The 16,703-nt window shown below is 43.5% G+C and overlaps 1 protein-coding gene across 3 annotated transcripts in view; it reads right to left on the reverse strand.

Annotated features, from left to right (window-relative positions):
- Positions 1 to 13,092: 13,092 nt before the first annotated feature.
- TXNDC9 (thioredoxin domain containing 9) overlaps positions 13,093 to 16,703 on the reverse strand; it is a 30,986-nt gene continuing 27,375 nt past the window's right edge. For all 3 annotated transcript variants that reach the window (XM_056555965.1, XM_056555964.1, XM_056555963.1), the window contains exon 5: positions 13,093 to 15,056. In XM_056555965.1, the coding sequence (XP_056411940.1) occupies positions 14,939 to 15,056 (118 nt within the window). In that variant the 3' untranslated portion in view covers positions 13,093 to 14,938. The remainder of the gene's footprint in view (positions 15,057 to 16,703) is intronic.

Below are 16,703 nucleotides of genomic sequence, written 5' to 3' on the forward strand. Positions count from 1 at the left end.
GCAAGGTCTGATCATCCCGATTCTTGACTCCAGGATGTGCAAGGCACCATATGATGAGTCTGACCCCCCCCCCACGATCATAGAGTGGATAGAGGATAAGTGTCTGATCGGGAGGGCTCCGATCACAGCTCCAGCGTAATCTCTTAAACACAGTGTGGATACTCACCCAATCCTGGAGCAGAGTGGCCTCCACCCTCAGAGATGAGTGGGAGTGATGGTTCGCTCAGCTAATCACCATACTTAAGGGATAAGTGTTGTACTCCGGACTACCCCTTTAACCCCTTAAGGACCCGTTTTTTTCCGTTTTTGCACTTTAGCTTTTTCCTCCTTACCTTTAAAAAATCATAGCTTTCAGTTTTGCACCTAAAATCCATATGATGGCTTATTTTTTGTGCCACCAATTCTACTTTGTAATGACATCAGTCATTTTACCCCAAAATCTACGGCAAAACGGAAAAAAAAATTGTGAGACAAAATTGAAAAAAAAACAACAACGCCATTTTATCATTTTTGTTGGCTTCTGTTTCTACACCGTACATTTTTTGGTAAAAATTACACCTTATCGATATTCTGTAGGTCCATACGATTAAAATTATTCCCTACTTTTATAGGTTTGATTTTGTCGTACTTCTAAAAAAATTTATATGAAAATGTATATGTTTAAAGTTTATAGGAAAATTTATATGTTTAAAATCGTCATCTTCTAACCTCTATAACTTTTTTTTTTTTCTGTGTATGGGGTTTTATGAGGGCTAATTTTTTGCACCGTGATTTGAAGTTATTAGCGGTACCATTTTTGTATTGAACAGACTTTTTGATTGCGTTTTATTCATTTTTTCATGACATAAAAAGTGACCAAAAATACGCTATCTTGGACTTTGGAATTTTTTGCACATATGCCATTAACCGTGCGGTTTAATTAACAATATATTTTAATAATTTGGACATTTCCGCACGTGGCGATACCACATATGTTTATTTTTATTTATTTACATTTTTTTTTTTAATTGGGAAAAGGGGGGTGATTCAAACTTTTATTAGGGAAGGGGTTAAATTATCTTTATTCACTTTTTTCTTCTGCAATGTTATAGCTTCCATAGGGGGTTATAACACTGCACACACTGATCTTTTACATTGTTCAATGGTTTCTCATAGGAAAGCATTGATCAATGATTCTGCCGTTTTACTGCTCATGCCTGGATCTCAGGCACTGAGCAGTCATTCGGCGATCAGACACCAGGAGGCAAGGTAAGGGACCCTCCTGCTGTGTCACAGCTGTTCGGGATGTCGCGATTTCGCCGTGGCAATCCCAAACAGCACCCTGAGCTAGCCGGCAAAGTTTTAGTTTCACTTTAGACGCGGCGTTCAACTTTGAACGCCGCGTCTAAAGGGTAAATAGCGCACAGCACCGCGATCAGTGGCGCGCGCTATTAGCCACGGGTCCCGGCTGTTGTTAGAGGCCAGGCCCGACCCGCGTGGATCCGCATTATAGAACGGGAGCAGACTAAGGATGCATCGGTACGTCCTTGGTCATTAACAGGTTAAAGGGGTACTCCACTGGAAAACATTTTCTTTTAAATCAACTGTTGCCAGAAAGTTAAAAACATTTGTAAATTACTTCTATTAAAGAATCCCAATCCTTCCAGTACAGTAACCCCCCGACATGTGATGGCCCCGACATATGATAAAATCGACATACGATGGCCTCTCAGAGGCCATCGCATGTCGATGTCAGCATCGACATACGATGCTTTTATATGTAGGGGCCATCGCATTAACTGCTATCCGAAAGCGCAAAATGCTTAAGCTGCTGTCGGATAGCAGTTTAAGCATCGCAGGTTCGCTTACCTATTCCCGCTGCTCCGGGTCCACTTCGCGATCCTCCGGCGTCTTCTGCATCTTCTCCGGGGTCCGGGCCTCGCTTTCCTGCGTCGTTATTACGTCACTACGCACGCCGTGCCGGCGCAGCAGCGTAATAACGTCACCAGAAAGCGAGGCCCGGACCCTGCAGAACATGCGGAAGAAGCCGGAGGATCGCGAAGAAGACACCGGAGCAGCGGGACAGCATCGGGAGCCTCTTTGACAGCATCGGGAGCGGTGAGGACCTGGTCCTGAGCGGCGGGGACAGGTGAATACAGCTTCCTATACTTTACATTGCACGGATCCCTCAACATACGATGGATTCGACAAACGATGGGTCGTTTGGAATGACTTACCATCGTATGTTGAGGGACCACTGTACTTATCAGCTGCTGTATAATCCACAGGAATTTCCTTTCTGCCTGACCACAAGTGCTCTCTACTGACACCTCTGTCCATGTCAGGAACTGTCCACAGCAGGAACAAATCCCCATATCAAACCTTTGTTGCTCTGGACAGTTCCTGAAATGGGCAGAGGTGTCAGCTGAGAGCACTTGTGGTCAGACAGGAAAATCATAGGCTAGAACTTCCTGTGAATTATACAGCAGCTGATAAATACTGGATTTTACAAATCTGTTTAAGTTTTTGGCACCAGTTGATTTAAAAGAAAATGTTTTCCAGTGGAGTACCCCTTTAAGCACAGTTTGATCTAAGTATGACAATTTTTTCCTTCAGATTTCCATATGAAATTTGTAAAAAGAATATGTAAAAATGATTCATAAAAATGCTTTAGATGGATGGTGGATTTTTATACAAACGTCTCTGGAAATTCAATACCAGTTGTGCCTCTTATTCCAATGCAGATACATTTCATACACTGCCCAATTCACAAAAGTGTTATTGCTTTATACAAAGTATAAAAGAAGTCGGCATCTTCTGACCTCAAAGCAAAGTTGGAAATAATGTGTACGGGACTGTGTCATTGAAATATGTTTCTGTACTGGCGCTGAAGAAGTAGTGGGGAGGGGAAAATTACAGTATTGTCGGTGGAAAAGAAGTCAGCAAAAGTTGGATTTACAATTTGCTAATTTAGGCCGGAGGCCATGTTGCGCGCCAAAATGTCTACAATACCTCCAAGGGTTAACTTGCTGGTCGAGAAGCGTGCCAAAAGTTCCCACCAGAGCCAGCGTCCGACCCCAGGCATTGAAATAATGTTGTGGTGTCCAGCCCAAAATGGAACTGGAAAGGTCCACCCCTGTTGCCAGTAGGGTGGATGAAGAGGATGTACCACTGAGTCACTTCCAATCCCAGGCCCCGCTGATGATGTCCTACTGGCCGGCGGCCATCTGGTCACAGACCACTATAAAAGGTGAAGCGGAGCCCGACCTCTTCAGTCTACAGGAAGTGCTGGCAGTGAGAAGCAACATGGCAGAGTCACAGTTATCCACGTGCATCGGGAGTCCCAAAATGGAGCCGGTGGATCGGATACTTGCCATGGCGGCGAAGATGTTCCACGAGCTATCGGAGCATCTGCATCGATTGTCCCTCGGGGCCGACAGCGCCTGGATGAAGGTGCCGCTACCCGAAGACGACGACGAGTGGGGCGCAGCACCAGCCGAGGAGACACCAGAGGCTTCCGGAGGGCCGTCGCCCATGAGATTTTCGCCTCATCACTGCAGATGATTTTTCTACTCCCTTCTCCACTTCCAGCCCTGAGCCAGCACCACAGGCCTCACAGCCCTCAGCATGTCCTCAGTCACCACAGCCCTCAGCCTGTCCTCAGTCACCACCGCTCCATAAGTGGCTGTTCGGCGATGAGCCGAATCTTATCCGATACATGCGGGAGCACTTTCTTCCCTTGCCTGGGAAACCTCTACCCCCAGTTCCTCCGGCCCAATCCAAAAAGGCCAAAAGAGATGCAGAAGTGGCCGCCATCATGGAGGAACTGAGGGCCCAAAGGCTACAGAGGTATGGGCCAAAGCCATTGCCATTTGAAGAAAGGCAGCATCAGCAACAGGACACAAAGCAGTTAGAGGCCCTGTACATCCGCCGACTGGAGCATCCCCGAGAGGGTGAGCCACCCCTAAAGCACAGACGCGCTACAGTAGTTAAATTTGACCGTGTACGGGGATTCAGCACTATTATGGACTGAACAGGAGTCACACAGTCGTAAAGAGGAGAGCTGTATAGAGAGACTATCTCCCCCCAGAAAAGCATTCTCTAAAGAGCAAGGAGATTGTTGAATACACCCCAGTGAAAAGCTTGCGAGGGGAATGGGCAGCTGCTGTCACCAGACCAAAAAACCCTACTCAAATCCCGTTCGCCTATTTCCCCTCCGAAGATTGGGACGCAGATCCCTTCGGTCTATTCCCTCCAACTGCTAAAGGAGCAGTCATCCAGAAGGAGTATCCTAATCCACCAGCAATGGATCCTAAGTACCAAAGTCACTCAAGTCAATGTTCTAGTACAGATGTGCCTAGGCCTACTCCTATGAGGTTTGCTCTGACCACCGGGCACCAGCTCATGTACCCAGGCATACTCCAACTGTAAAGGAGGTTTTAACTGTAAAGGAGGACAGAAGAACAGGCACCAACTAGTAATCCCCCTGTGGCTCAAGCCACTGCAGTACAGGTGGTGGTTACTGTCAGCCCCACCATCACTAATTCCACATTGTCCCATGCAATGGACTCAGTCTCGCAACCATAGGTTCATCTCACAGCCTAGGACCCCACCCAGCAGGCAAGACTGGGAAAGAAAGAAAGCTATATAGTAACTTTGTGTACAGAAAATAACCAGATTTGGTCGCAAGGCTGGCTGGCTGTTGTGCAGTAGCACCTTTTTGTTGTTTTAGATCCTGCAACGTTTAAGATTTGTGCCTGACAGACTTTGTCAAGAGAAGTTCTTCTGGTCTTTTTGCAACCACAATTAGTAAGTAATGTGCCTGGTTCTGGCTGAGAGACTCCTTGGGGTAGGAGATTCTATATAGTGCATATCAGTCTTCTCAGAACCGGAACCCTGAGCTGACTGAACCATGCACTCCTTATGTACATGAACTACTGAGCAGTACATGCACTGTTGTGTAAATACCTAAAGTAATATATTTTGGTTCAGTAAAAATGGTTACGGAGGTACACTGAAATGTCATAGTCCTAATGTTATGGTCCTATATTGTGTTGTCAATGTCCAATAAAATGTATATAAGTTATTGTACACCAAAAGTCACGTTTTTCGGATGTCTGGTTGTCTCTTTACAGGTGTAAATTTCACTGACTACTTGATGTCATATGTCAAATGTCTAATGTCATATATTATTATGTTCGTGCGCAGGATACTTTCCTGGCCAGAAAGTACTCCTGATACTAAACTAATGAACATAGTCAATACAAGGTAACAGAAATGTCAAAATGTTATCGGTATCAGTTGTCTAGCATAAAAATGCCTAGGGTAAACTTAAAATAGTGCTCTGTGGAGATGTGTTTTAAATGCCAAGCGATCCCAGTAGCCAAGTCATTGGGCAGAGAGCCTCAGACAGCCCAATCCGCAAATGTCTAGTAAAAAGTTCTAAGGCTAGTCATGCATAAAATGTCTACTATATAGTCGTAAGTCTAGTCATGTATAGTATGTTACGTACAGAGTCAGAATGTCATGTTGTGTTTAATCCACTGTCACACATAGTCAAAAGTGTTATGTATACAGTATAATAATTAATTAAAAAAAAATGTAAATGTTATAAAAAGTTAGAAATATAAAAATTTGGAGTATGGATAGTTGGGGCAACTTGAATGCCTAGATTTGGTGCTTTAGTGAACACAATAGGTGGCGTGTTGGGTAGTAGTGTGCCTAAATGTCTGTCCTGTTGTAGTAGATGCCAGTTTTTAGAACAGATTTGTCTCTGGTTTGTAACTGAGGTTGGTTTTGGAAAAATTCTATTCTAATTTTTCAATTTTTTCTTTAGAGGTTGCTAAGGTTTTATTTGGATAGTCTTTTTTTTTAGAAACTTTTCTGTCAGTTCTTGTGCCTCAATTTGGTATTCATCTATACATTTTTAGTTATTTATATACATATTAGCATGTATACATTTCCCCCACACATTGCCAAGTGACACATAACCTACCTCATATATCTCTATTTACGCATATTTATCTATTTGCAGGGGCATTCCATATACACAAACAGATATAAATACACCATATAGTAGCGCTATCAATAACACCATGGGACGTGCTACATATACACATAATTATTAATTATTATAATAACCAGGGGCGGACTGACAACACTTGGGGCCACCGGACCAAAAAAAAGAAAGGGCCCCTGCTAGTCTCTGCAGCTCGTCAATCTTCTGCCATGCCCCTATTCCACCCAAATCCCACACACAATAAACTAAAATTTATATATGTAAGAAACACTTTTACGTAGGTAAATTTCCATGACCAATAATACTGGCATACAAGGAGTAAATATATACCACCACATAATAACTGGATAATACCGCCATATTGTACTGTATACTATATAAGTGATTATATATAGGACCATATGGCGGTAGATATCAGCTGTAAACAGGAGGTATATACCATATAAGTGATCTACACAATCTTTCCATCTATAGGCCCACAAACTGTAATAATGCCCTCCTTGGTGTCCTGCACAGTAAAAGGGCAGATAGGTAGGTAGCCAGGTAAATAGGTAACTAGGTAGGTAGACCAGGAAGCCAGATATGTAGGTAGGTGACAAGCCAGGTAGGTAGGGGGCTAGCTAGGTAGTTAGACAGCCATGTATGAAGGCCAAGTATGTACATAGTTAGGTAGCTGGGTATGTATGTAGTTAGGCATCCAGGTATAAAGTTAGGTAGCCCCCCCTTCCCTGTAGGTATAGACAGCAGAGTTAACCCTTTCCCTGTAGGTATAGGAAGCAGACTTAAACCCCCTTCCCAATAGGTATAGGAACAGAATGAACCCCCCTTTCTCCTTAGGTATAGGCAGCAGAGTCCCCCCTCCCCCTTTCCCCGTAGGTATAGGCAGAGTTAACCCCCCCTATTCCCCATAGGTATAGGCAGAGTTAAACCCCCCTTTCCCACAGGTATATGCAGTTACACCCCCCTCTTTCGCATAGGTATATGCAGAGTTACACCCCCTCCTTTCCCATAGGTATATGCAGAGTTACACCCTCTCCTCTTTCCCATGGGTATATGCAGAGTTACACCCTCTCCTCTTTCCCATGGGTATATGCAGTTACACCCCCCTCTTTCCCATAGGTATATGCAGAGTTACACTCCCCTTTCCCATAGGTATAGGCAGAGTTACCCCCCCCTCTTTCCCCATAGGTATAGGCAGAGTTACCCCCATCTTTCCCATAGGTATAAGCAGGGACCCCCCCTTTTTCCCATAGGTATATGCAGAGTTACACCCCCCTCTTTCCCATAGATATATGCAGAGTTACACCCCCCCTTTCCCATAGGTATATGCAGAGTTACACCCCCCTCTTTCCCATAGGTGTATGCAGAGTTACACCCTCTCTTTCCCATAGGTATATGCAGTTACCCCCATCATTCCCATAGGTATATGCAGAGTTACACCCCCCCCCCTGTCCCATAGGTATATGCAGAGTTACACCCTCCTCTTTCCCATAGGTATAGGCAGAGTTACAGCCCCCTTTCCCATAGGTATAGGCAGAGTTACCCCCCCCTTTCCCCATAGATATAGGCAGAGTTACCCCCCATCTTTCCCATAGGTATAAGCAGGGACCCCCCCTTTTTCCCATAGGCATATGCAGAGTTACACCCTCCCCTCTTTCCCATAGGTATATGCAGAGTTACACTCCCCTCTTTCCCATATATATATGCAGAGTTACACCCCCCTTTCCCATAGGTATATGCAGAGTTACACCCCCCTCTTTCCCATAGGTGTATGCAGAGTTACCCCCTCTCTTTCCCATAGGTATATGCAGAGTTACCCCCCAATCTTTCCCATAGGTATATGCACAGTTACACCCCCCTCTGTCCTATAGGTATATGCAGTGTTACACCCCCTCTTTCCCATAGGTATAGGCAGAGTTACACCCCCCTTTCCCATAGGTATAGGCAGTAACCCCCCCCCTGCCCCATAGGTACAAGCAGGGACACCCCCCCTCTTTCCCATAGGTATATACAGTTACATCCCCCTTTCCCATAGGTATATGCAGAGTTACACCCCCCTCTTTCCCATAGGTATATGCAGAGTTACACCCACCCTCTTTCCCATAGGTATAGACACAGTTACCCCCTCTTTCCCATAGGTATAAGCAGGGACACCCCCCTTTTTCCCATAGGTATATGCAGAGTTACACCCCCCTCTTTCACATAGGTATATGCAGAGTTACACCCCCCTCTTGCTTAGGGCACTGCACAATCAAGAAGTCGCACATTCGACTTTTTGGTGACAATTTTAAGCAAAAAAAAAAAAAAAAAACTACTAAATGCTTTGATAAATGTCCCCCTTAGTGATTATAGATTTTCCGTAAATAGAACCAAGTCTAAGTATTAAATCAAAATGGGGGACATGTTGGTGGTAAAACTTGACCCCCAGTGTCCTGTCCTCACGTATCCCTGTGGTGTGTGTAGTTTAAAATACAGGTAAAAAACCCTACTGTTTTGTAGAAAAGACTGTATGGTGAAGCTGTAGATTTATGAAATTAAAGGATATGCGGTAAAACTATAAAACAATAGACAAACAACAACAAAAAACGTGGTCTCAAATGGCTGGAGGTGCTCAACCCCAAATGCAGTTGTGCATATATACTGGGGGAGCAGATCCTGCCCTTGTAGTCCGTTGCTAGGGGCGATCCCCAGCATAAAAATGCATACAATGGAGGATGCCTGCAGTGGACTACAAGTGCCACAATAGAATCCTACACCAGATAAACGGTGTGGATGTGTAACAATTAGAATACAATACAGAAATGTAGGTGCACTACTGTGGTAGATGTATACAATGACATTGGCTAATCCCTCAACACTGAAGTTAAAATTGAGACATTCGCCAGTGTATCCTTATATTAAGGACACACCAGAGCCCGCACACTAACGCCAAGGTTTCTCAGATGGCACGGGACCTAACGCTAACCTACCTGTGCGTAATAAGCAAAAACCAGGGGCCAGTGGGCAATTACAGCAGCACTAGGTCGACATGTAGCCTGCTCCCAGTTCCCTCCAGCGTGACTAAGCACACATACAATGGAAGGGGGGAGAGAGGCTACAAGCCCCACCCAAGTTGGCTGATATAGGTGCATGGCCTCACAGGTGCAACCCTAATGCTACCTGGAAAATGTTCAAGGCGCATTAACATATGGAGTTTACACACCTCCACGTATAAATTTACAAACAACAACAAAAAACGTGGTCTCAAATGGCTGGAGGTGCTCAACCCCAAATGCAGTTGTGCATATATACTGGGGGAGCAGATCCTGCCCTTGTAGTCCGTTGCTAGGGGCGAACAATAGAGCAAAAAAAAAAAAACATGAATAACACATGTTCATATACAACTCACATAACAGCATACAAGATGGCTAAAAGGCAATGTTTTAATAGCATTGATGCCATATGAAGAGCCATTCTGCTGGTCGCAACTTTGGGACAATTATAAAAGTTCCTATTATAGAAAATTGAGGGATAATGTTCCCTTCGGCCAGTTTAAAGAATGCTGCCACATGGGAGAATGGAAGTCTTACCTTTATAGCACAGTCTGTAAATAGTTTTCTCTCCCAGAATGCCTTACTTCCCTGAGGAGGGATGGGAACAGCAGAGGTGCAAAACACTGACAGGCAAAGCCAGCTACTAGATGGAGTGCCTATGTAAGTATGCACACTACGTAGTACATTTATCAAATTTATCTAAATTGCCTCATCAACATACCTTTTATAATAAATTACTTTCTCTCTCCAAACTTGCGGGAAAAGGATATATAGGTTCTAAAAGTCACCCATATCCAGGTTCACAAAGCTAGGGGCAAAATGGGTATATAGACTCGGGTGGAGATTTATCAAAACCTGTGCAGGTTTTGGGGTTACCCAGTAGTTGCCTGACATGACAGAAAGACTGTGGTCTTGAAATTCCCTGGTGTTCCCCTGATGTGGTACATAACTAGGGGGTTAGTACTGGAGTGAAATAAAAAATAAAAACAAAAAAAAAGATTCCGAAGTCTCGTCCGACACCTCTGTCCATGTCAGGAACTGTCCAGACCAGGATAGATTTGCTATGGGGATTTGCTCCTACTCTGGACAGTCCCTGACATGGACAGAGGTGGCAGCAAAGAGCACTGTGGTCAGACTAAAAAGAACAACTCAATTTCTTCTGAAGCATACAGCAGCTGATAAGTACCAGAAAAATTAAGATTTTTTTCATAGAAGAAATTTTATAATCAGCCCAGTTCACTGCCCCCATCATGATAAACCACCCCCTGCCTTTATTTTTAAGTTTTCTACCTTGATATTGCTCTGTATTTTCCAATCAGATTCACAGACTGGGAATCAGACTGTGACATCATCTGAAGCCATACAGGGGAGAACTTCCTCCCTCACTCTGCTACACACAGCCCAGAGCAGTTCAGCATGACATGAGCTATAATTGACTAAGGCTGCAACACCCCCCCCCGTGCCCCTCCGGAACCGCAAAGCGGAGGTACCGATGATGGCCTGGGAATATTGGCACATGGAGGTAGGCATCCTTGATGTTCACTGATGAAAGGAAATCCTTGTTCCAGGGACGCCACCACCGAACGGAGAGATTCCATTCGGAAGTGGCGGATGAGAAGGTGATGGTCGAGACGCTTGAGGTCCAAAATTGGATGCACAGAACTGTCCTTCTTGGGAACCAAAAAAAGATTTGAATAGAAACCCCTAAACCGTTCCCCTGGAGGAACGGGAACAATAACCCCCTGAAGGAGCAGAGACTGGAGAGCCGCTTGAAATTGCTTCGCCAGAGGAGGAGACCGGGGGGCCCGGGAGCGAAAAAAGCGATCCCTCGGAAGGGAGGCGAATTCGATCTGGTAACCGTTGGACACCACATCCCTGACCCAAGAGTCCTGAATGTGAGAGGTCCAAATGTCTCGACCTCCCACCCGAGAAGAAACCGTGGGTGGGGGCCTCACTTCATGAAGAGTGGGCTTGTGGTTGCCTGATTTGGGCGCAAAGCGGCCGGACCGGATGGAGTCCGACTTCCAAGACGGGCGTGGCTGGAATGAGGGAGCCTTCCTGTCCCGCGAGGGCACCTGCCTGGACCCTTTGCTGGAGCCAGAGATCCGAAAGGAAAAGGGCTTCCTTTGGGAAGTAGGGCGAGCCTTATTTTGAGGTAACAAGGAACTCTTACCTCCCGTTGCCTCAGAGATAATTTCATCAAGGCGTTTGCCAAAAAGACGGCCGCCTGTAAAGGGAAGCTCAGTGAGAGACCTTTTGGAAGCAGCATCCGCATTCCAAGCTTTAAGCCACATAGAGTGGCGGAGAGCCGCTAGGTGACCCACAGCAAAAGCAGAACAACGGGCTGCCTGCATTGAAGCTGTGCACAGGAAGTCCCCAGCTTTAGAGCATTGGATAGCCAGAGCAGATAGATCCTCTGGGGGGATCCCGCTAAGATATGCTGATGGAGCTTTTGGCACCACTCCGCCAGGCCCTTGGACAGCCATGTCGAGGCGAAGATGCGAAGAGGAGAAGAGCCAGCTGCTTCAGTGGCAAACTTCGCTAAGGATTCTACCTTCTTATCCGTGGGATCCTTGAAGGCAGCGGCATCTGCCAGAGGCAGTGTAGTTGCCTTAGAGATCCGGGAAATTTGTGGATCCACTGAGGGAGGGGAAACCACCTTAGTGACAAGGTCCTTGTCAAATGGATAACGTTCTTGAATTGTCTTGATTCCCGGAAACCTCTTGTCTGGATAACGGATTAGCTCAGAGCCTGAAGGCGGGTATATCCTGCTGGGAGGAGCCGCCTGTTTTTGTTGCCATAGTGTCATCTCCTAGAGACAGCAGCATACACCCACGGTCTGTGTCCCCCAATGGAGCCGATAGAGAAATACCAGTTCACAAAAAGCTAGCCACAGTATTATGGTAATCTCATGACATAGCCATTTAGCCCCAAGACAAGTGCAGATCCTTCCTAAGCATGTCCATTACTGTCTGCCAGGTATGTACTAAAATCACCTTATGGTGGATAACCCCTTTAAATAGTGATAAACTTGCTTATCAATACCACTCTGCACCCCCACACTCCTAGGCACCCTAAGGTAGTTACCTAAGCACCCATACATTAGCATTAGCCTTCAAGACACCCTATCAGTCCAATGCACTACTTACCAGGTACACTTTCATCCAAGTACATAATGAACAGCTCACACACATTCCTTCACCAGCTGCTCACTGGAGTACACTTTGGCAAAAACTAATTTGTGATAAATTGTGATAAATTCAGCACACAAAGCAGTGCATTTGCTTACCATGCAGTCTAGAACAGCCCAAGACGACGAAGAGGAAAAAAAATTAAAAAAAATTTAAAAAAAAAGACCAGCACAGCCGACAGAAATATAGGCATTTTAACCACTTCTGTACCACCTGTCTATTAGGTCAGGGGAGGGGGGTCACCACTATAATGGCACCACCATTATTACTGTATACCAACTGCACTCAGATAGCTGCTCTCTTAGGCCATATCCACATGGTAGAAAATGTGTGGAATGTCCACACGGAAGACATTCTGCACATTTGAATGATCTGGCAGGAGCTAGGACTTGCTAAAAAAATACGCCGCCTTATAGACGGGGATGTATTTCCGAGTGAAATCCGCAAAGAGAATACACAAATCAGACGCTGGAATCGGAATTTCTGCAGCAGAAATATCTGCTGCGGAAATTCCACAGTGTGAACAGTGCAGAAGAATCCCACTGAACTCAATGGGACCCTGCTGAAGCGGAATGTCCGTGTGAATTACTGCAGAATTCTGCACGGACATTCCGCCATGTGAACATACCCTAACCAACATTGCTGGGACAATGCCTCAACTAGTTCTGGTTTCAAACAGCATCTTTGGGTTACAGATAGTTAATTTACATAACCATGGGAAGATTGAATTACAGGATGTTGTCTCACAAAGACACTCTTTTCTATCTCTGGTCAACCATCTTTTACATACTGTCCAAAGAGATGAAAAGCCAATTTATTATCAGAATTGCTAATCGGTATTGAATTAAATAAACACAAAGGAAAAACAAGGTTCTTCAGTTTGATCTTTATTATTGTTTAGTGTACTTTAAAAAGAGCTATGATACGGATATGAAAATGGCTTGCATTGCAAAATCACTTATTGTAAGGCCCAAGGTTCATACAGAAGGTAAGTAACAATTCATTTCATGGAGCCTAAAAAGCGCCCCTTCAGACCCAAATGAAATCAATTATCTTTTTACAAACAGAATCTAAAGCAGTGTTTTAAAAACAGTGTGTCTCCAGCTATTGCAAAACTACTACACTCAGCACACTGTTTTAAAAAACTCTGATCTAAAGTGATAAAGACAACAAGGAGAACTTTTATTTTAACTATTTCCTTGGCGATTAAGTGCTGAAATAATGAATACAATAAAATCAAAACACCAAAATCCTTTAAGTGTAAGTCAAGAAACAAATCATTCAGTAAGTGTATTCAAATACAGATTCTGTAATCTATTGTTGGACCCTTCATCTTATTTTTATATTTACTGTATATAAATAGCAGAGAATATAAAACTTTTGTTAGGAAAAGTCCTGCATTTTTTTTTTTTAAGCAAAATGGCATCAAGAGCCATTTCCACCAGAAAACCTAGCTTGCACCCTGGTGTCTCCACGTCTGTAAGAATGAATATTATATCCCACAGTAGGGGATGATCAAAGATGGCATTCATAGGCTCAGCCACTAAGAGGGACATTAAAGGGATTGTTCACTTTTCCATTGTTTGTTCTTTGTTATGTATCGCATTGGAAATTATACAGTTTTCTAATATACATGTACACAAAAATGGTACAAACCACAACTTAGTCCATAGTAGCAAATTCCATATCACCCATAATATCAGTTAAAGTGTACCTGTAGTCAACAAAAACCTTTTTATACAATGTAGATAATACCATTATATGTATATTTGTAATATACTTGGTTACAAAATGTGTATATTTTTGTCCCTGCAGCTGTTGCATGGGTGTCTCTGTGGTTTCCAAATACAGGAAGTGAGGGTGGATAAGCAGGGCTCTGTGCACTAAGGGAAAAAAAGCAGGACAATGTGCACATGTGCACTGAGGCACTATGACACACTCCCAGCTCACACATCAGGATGACTGACAAGCCAGGAGGCTGCCCTGCTTGTCCTACCCTCACTTCCTGTATTTGGACTCCTCATAGAGACACACGGGCAATAGCTGCAGGGACAGCATTTTTTCACCCAAAAATATGCACAATTTTTTAACCAATGTATGTTACAATTATACATAGAGTAGTATTATCTACATTAAACATTTTCTTTGACAACAGGTACAATTTCTCACTATATATCTAAGATGAAGAGTAGAATTATATTGAGGAGCAGAACAATATGAGTACCTACTGCAGCATCTCAGCATTATATATGTCCACGTGTGGAGGCATATTTTACAGTCTCCCCAGTAAGAAGAGCTTTCATTTTTACAAGTACAATATAAGAAATGAAAGCTGAGCCGTGATTGGTTGCTATGAGCAACAAAACAAAAAGAATCTTCCTGAATGACTGCTTTATAAGTATGCTCCAAAGTGAAGAAGTTGTTAGACTGTATGTGGCAGGTCACATGACTGATGCCACCTTTAGTCCTGCCAGTTAGGTCATGGATGCATTACTATATCTGTGGGTTATACCATTCTACTGTAGAGATACACAGGTTACTGCATTGGTAAGAGAAAGGAATGTGAGCAGAATTTTTTTTTTTAATACATGTATATTAGAAAACTGTATATTTCCCATTCTAAACATTAATAAAAAAAAATTAAAACAAACAAAAAAAAAACACACACACACACACACACACACACTAAAAAGTGTGCAAACCCCCTTCATGCTTTTCTAGTCATCATCAGAGTCTGAATCATAATTCTTTCCTCGTATAGTTTTCTTTTCCACCTTTGTGAAGTGGGAGCCATGTTTCTTCTGACTCTGAAAAGGAGGTTCCATAAGATTTCCACTAAAATAAAAAATAAAAAATTTATAATAATGAAAGAATTAGAGATAATAAAACAGAAATAAAAGTGTAATAAAAGTCATAGTTCTATATACAGAACTCTTATAACCCAGTGCAGCAGAATCACATAGAAAGCAATGGGATCCTGCTGCAACAGAATTTCCAAACTGAATTTTCCATCAGATTTTGCTCAGAAATACCATTGTGTGAACATACCCTTAGATGGAAATTGTACCATGGAAGGCTGCAGCGTCAAAAAGTGGACATTGCAACAAATGCCAGTGGAGGGAGTGTAATGAAGAAAATGGTGTCCCTGTAGTGGAATGTGACAGACAATTTTCTTCTTTACAGCCCGCTTCCTCTCACTCCATCCCGCTTATTCTCTTTTCTCAGGGGGACAGGGACAAAGTTTCTCCCACGTCCCCACACCAAACATTTCCCTAACCCCAATCCCTAGAGGAACGTGTTAGCTGCCATATATTGGCCACAGAGATCTGCGCTGAGTTGGTGTGCTGCTGCAGCAGCTGCTACTCAGGTCACAGTCGGCTATGGGGCATTGTTTTCTTCACTTCACTGTAACAAAAAAGTACCTGTCACCAAATAAACTTTTCTAAACTAACTCGGGCTATGTTCTCTAACTACTCATTCCATCCTTAAAAAAAAAAAAAAAAACAGAGCTTTAAAAAGCTGTGTATCATACCTTTCTTCTAGCTCACCCAGTGCAATCTTCCAGCAGAAGAAAGTGGGAGTTTCCAAGCAGGCATGACATCACTGAAGCCTGCTGGGGGACCACTTCCACCCACACATGGTTGCAGTGCTGTGATGAATAGAAGACCTAAGGTTCTGTGCATGTTTCAGTGAGGCTCTTTGCAGCTTTCAATGAGACTCCGTGCAGCTGTCAATCAAGCTCAGTGCAGAGAAACACTTCCTGAGTTTGGTCTCCTGCCAGGCTGGGAGGAGACCAAACTCACTATTAATTGCAGCAGGGACCAGAACAGCACCACCTAGTGGCCGTTTTTTCTATTACATTTCAAACATTTATTTTGATAATTTTAAAAGTGACTGGGAAAGGGTCTGCTAATTACACAACACAAAGATCGCAAGGATCAGAGATCCAAGTGAGGGGTGGACATAACATATAGGAACATATAGGAAAGACAACACAGCACAAAAGGACTGAGTAAAGAGTCCACTTTTTATCCCTCACTGCAAATGATTTTATGGCAAGACAAGACGCTTCGTATTATGCTATTTAACTTCTTTACTGAAACTCAGCAGCCAGTAAGTATTGTAAGTATTAACAGAAAAAATACTTTTTTATAATATAACAAAGGGTATGTGAACATGCAACCTAGGGTGCAACCTAGTATGAGGTCCCGTGCCATCAGCCAATCATACTGCATCACAGACAATAAAGGTGTCCAACACACAGGTATCTCCCTTTCTTCTTTGCTGCTCAGCAGAATGATTAGATAAGTATATTTTTCTCTCACAGAATTTACTTCAATTTACTCATTTAATTGTTATTTATTTACCGTATTTATCGGGGTATACCACGCACTGGCCTATAACACGCACCCTCATTTTAGCAAGGATATTTGGGTAAAAAAAGTTTTTTACCCAAATATCCATGGTAAAATGAGGGTTGGT

The sequence above is a fragment of the Hyla sarda genome, chromosome 2 (genome assembly GCF_029499605.1).
Source record: "Hyla sarda isolate aHylSar1 chromosome 2, aHylSar1.hap1, whole genome shotgun sequence".
NCBI classification, from domain to species: Eukaryota; Metazoa; Chordata; class Amphibia; order Anura; family Hylidae; genus Hyla; species Hyla sarda.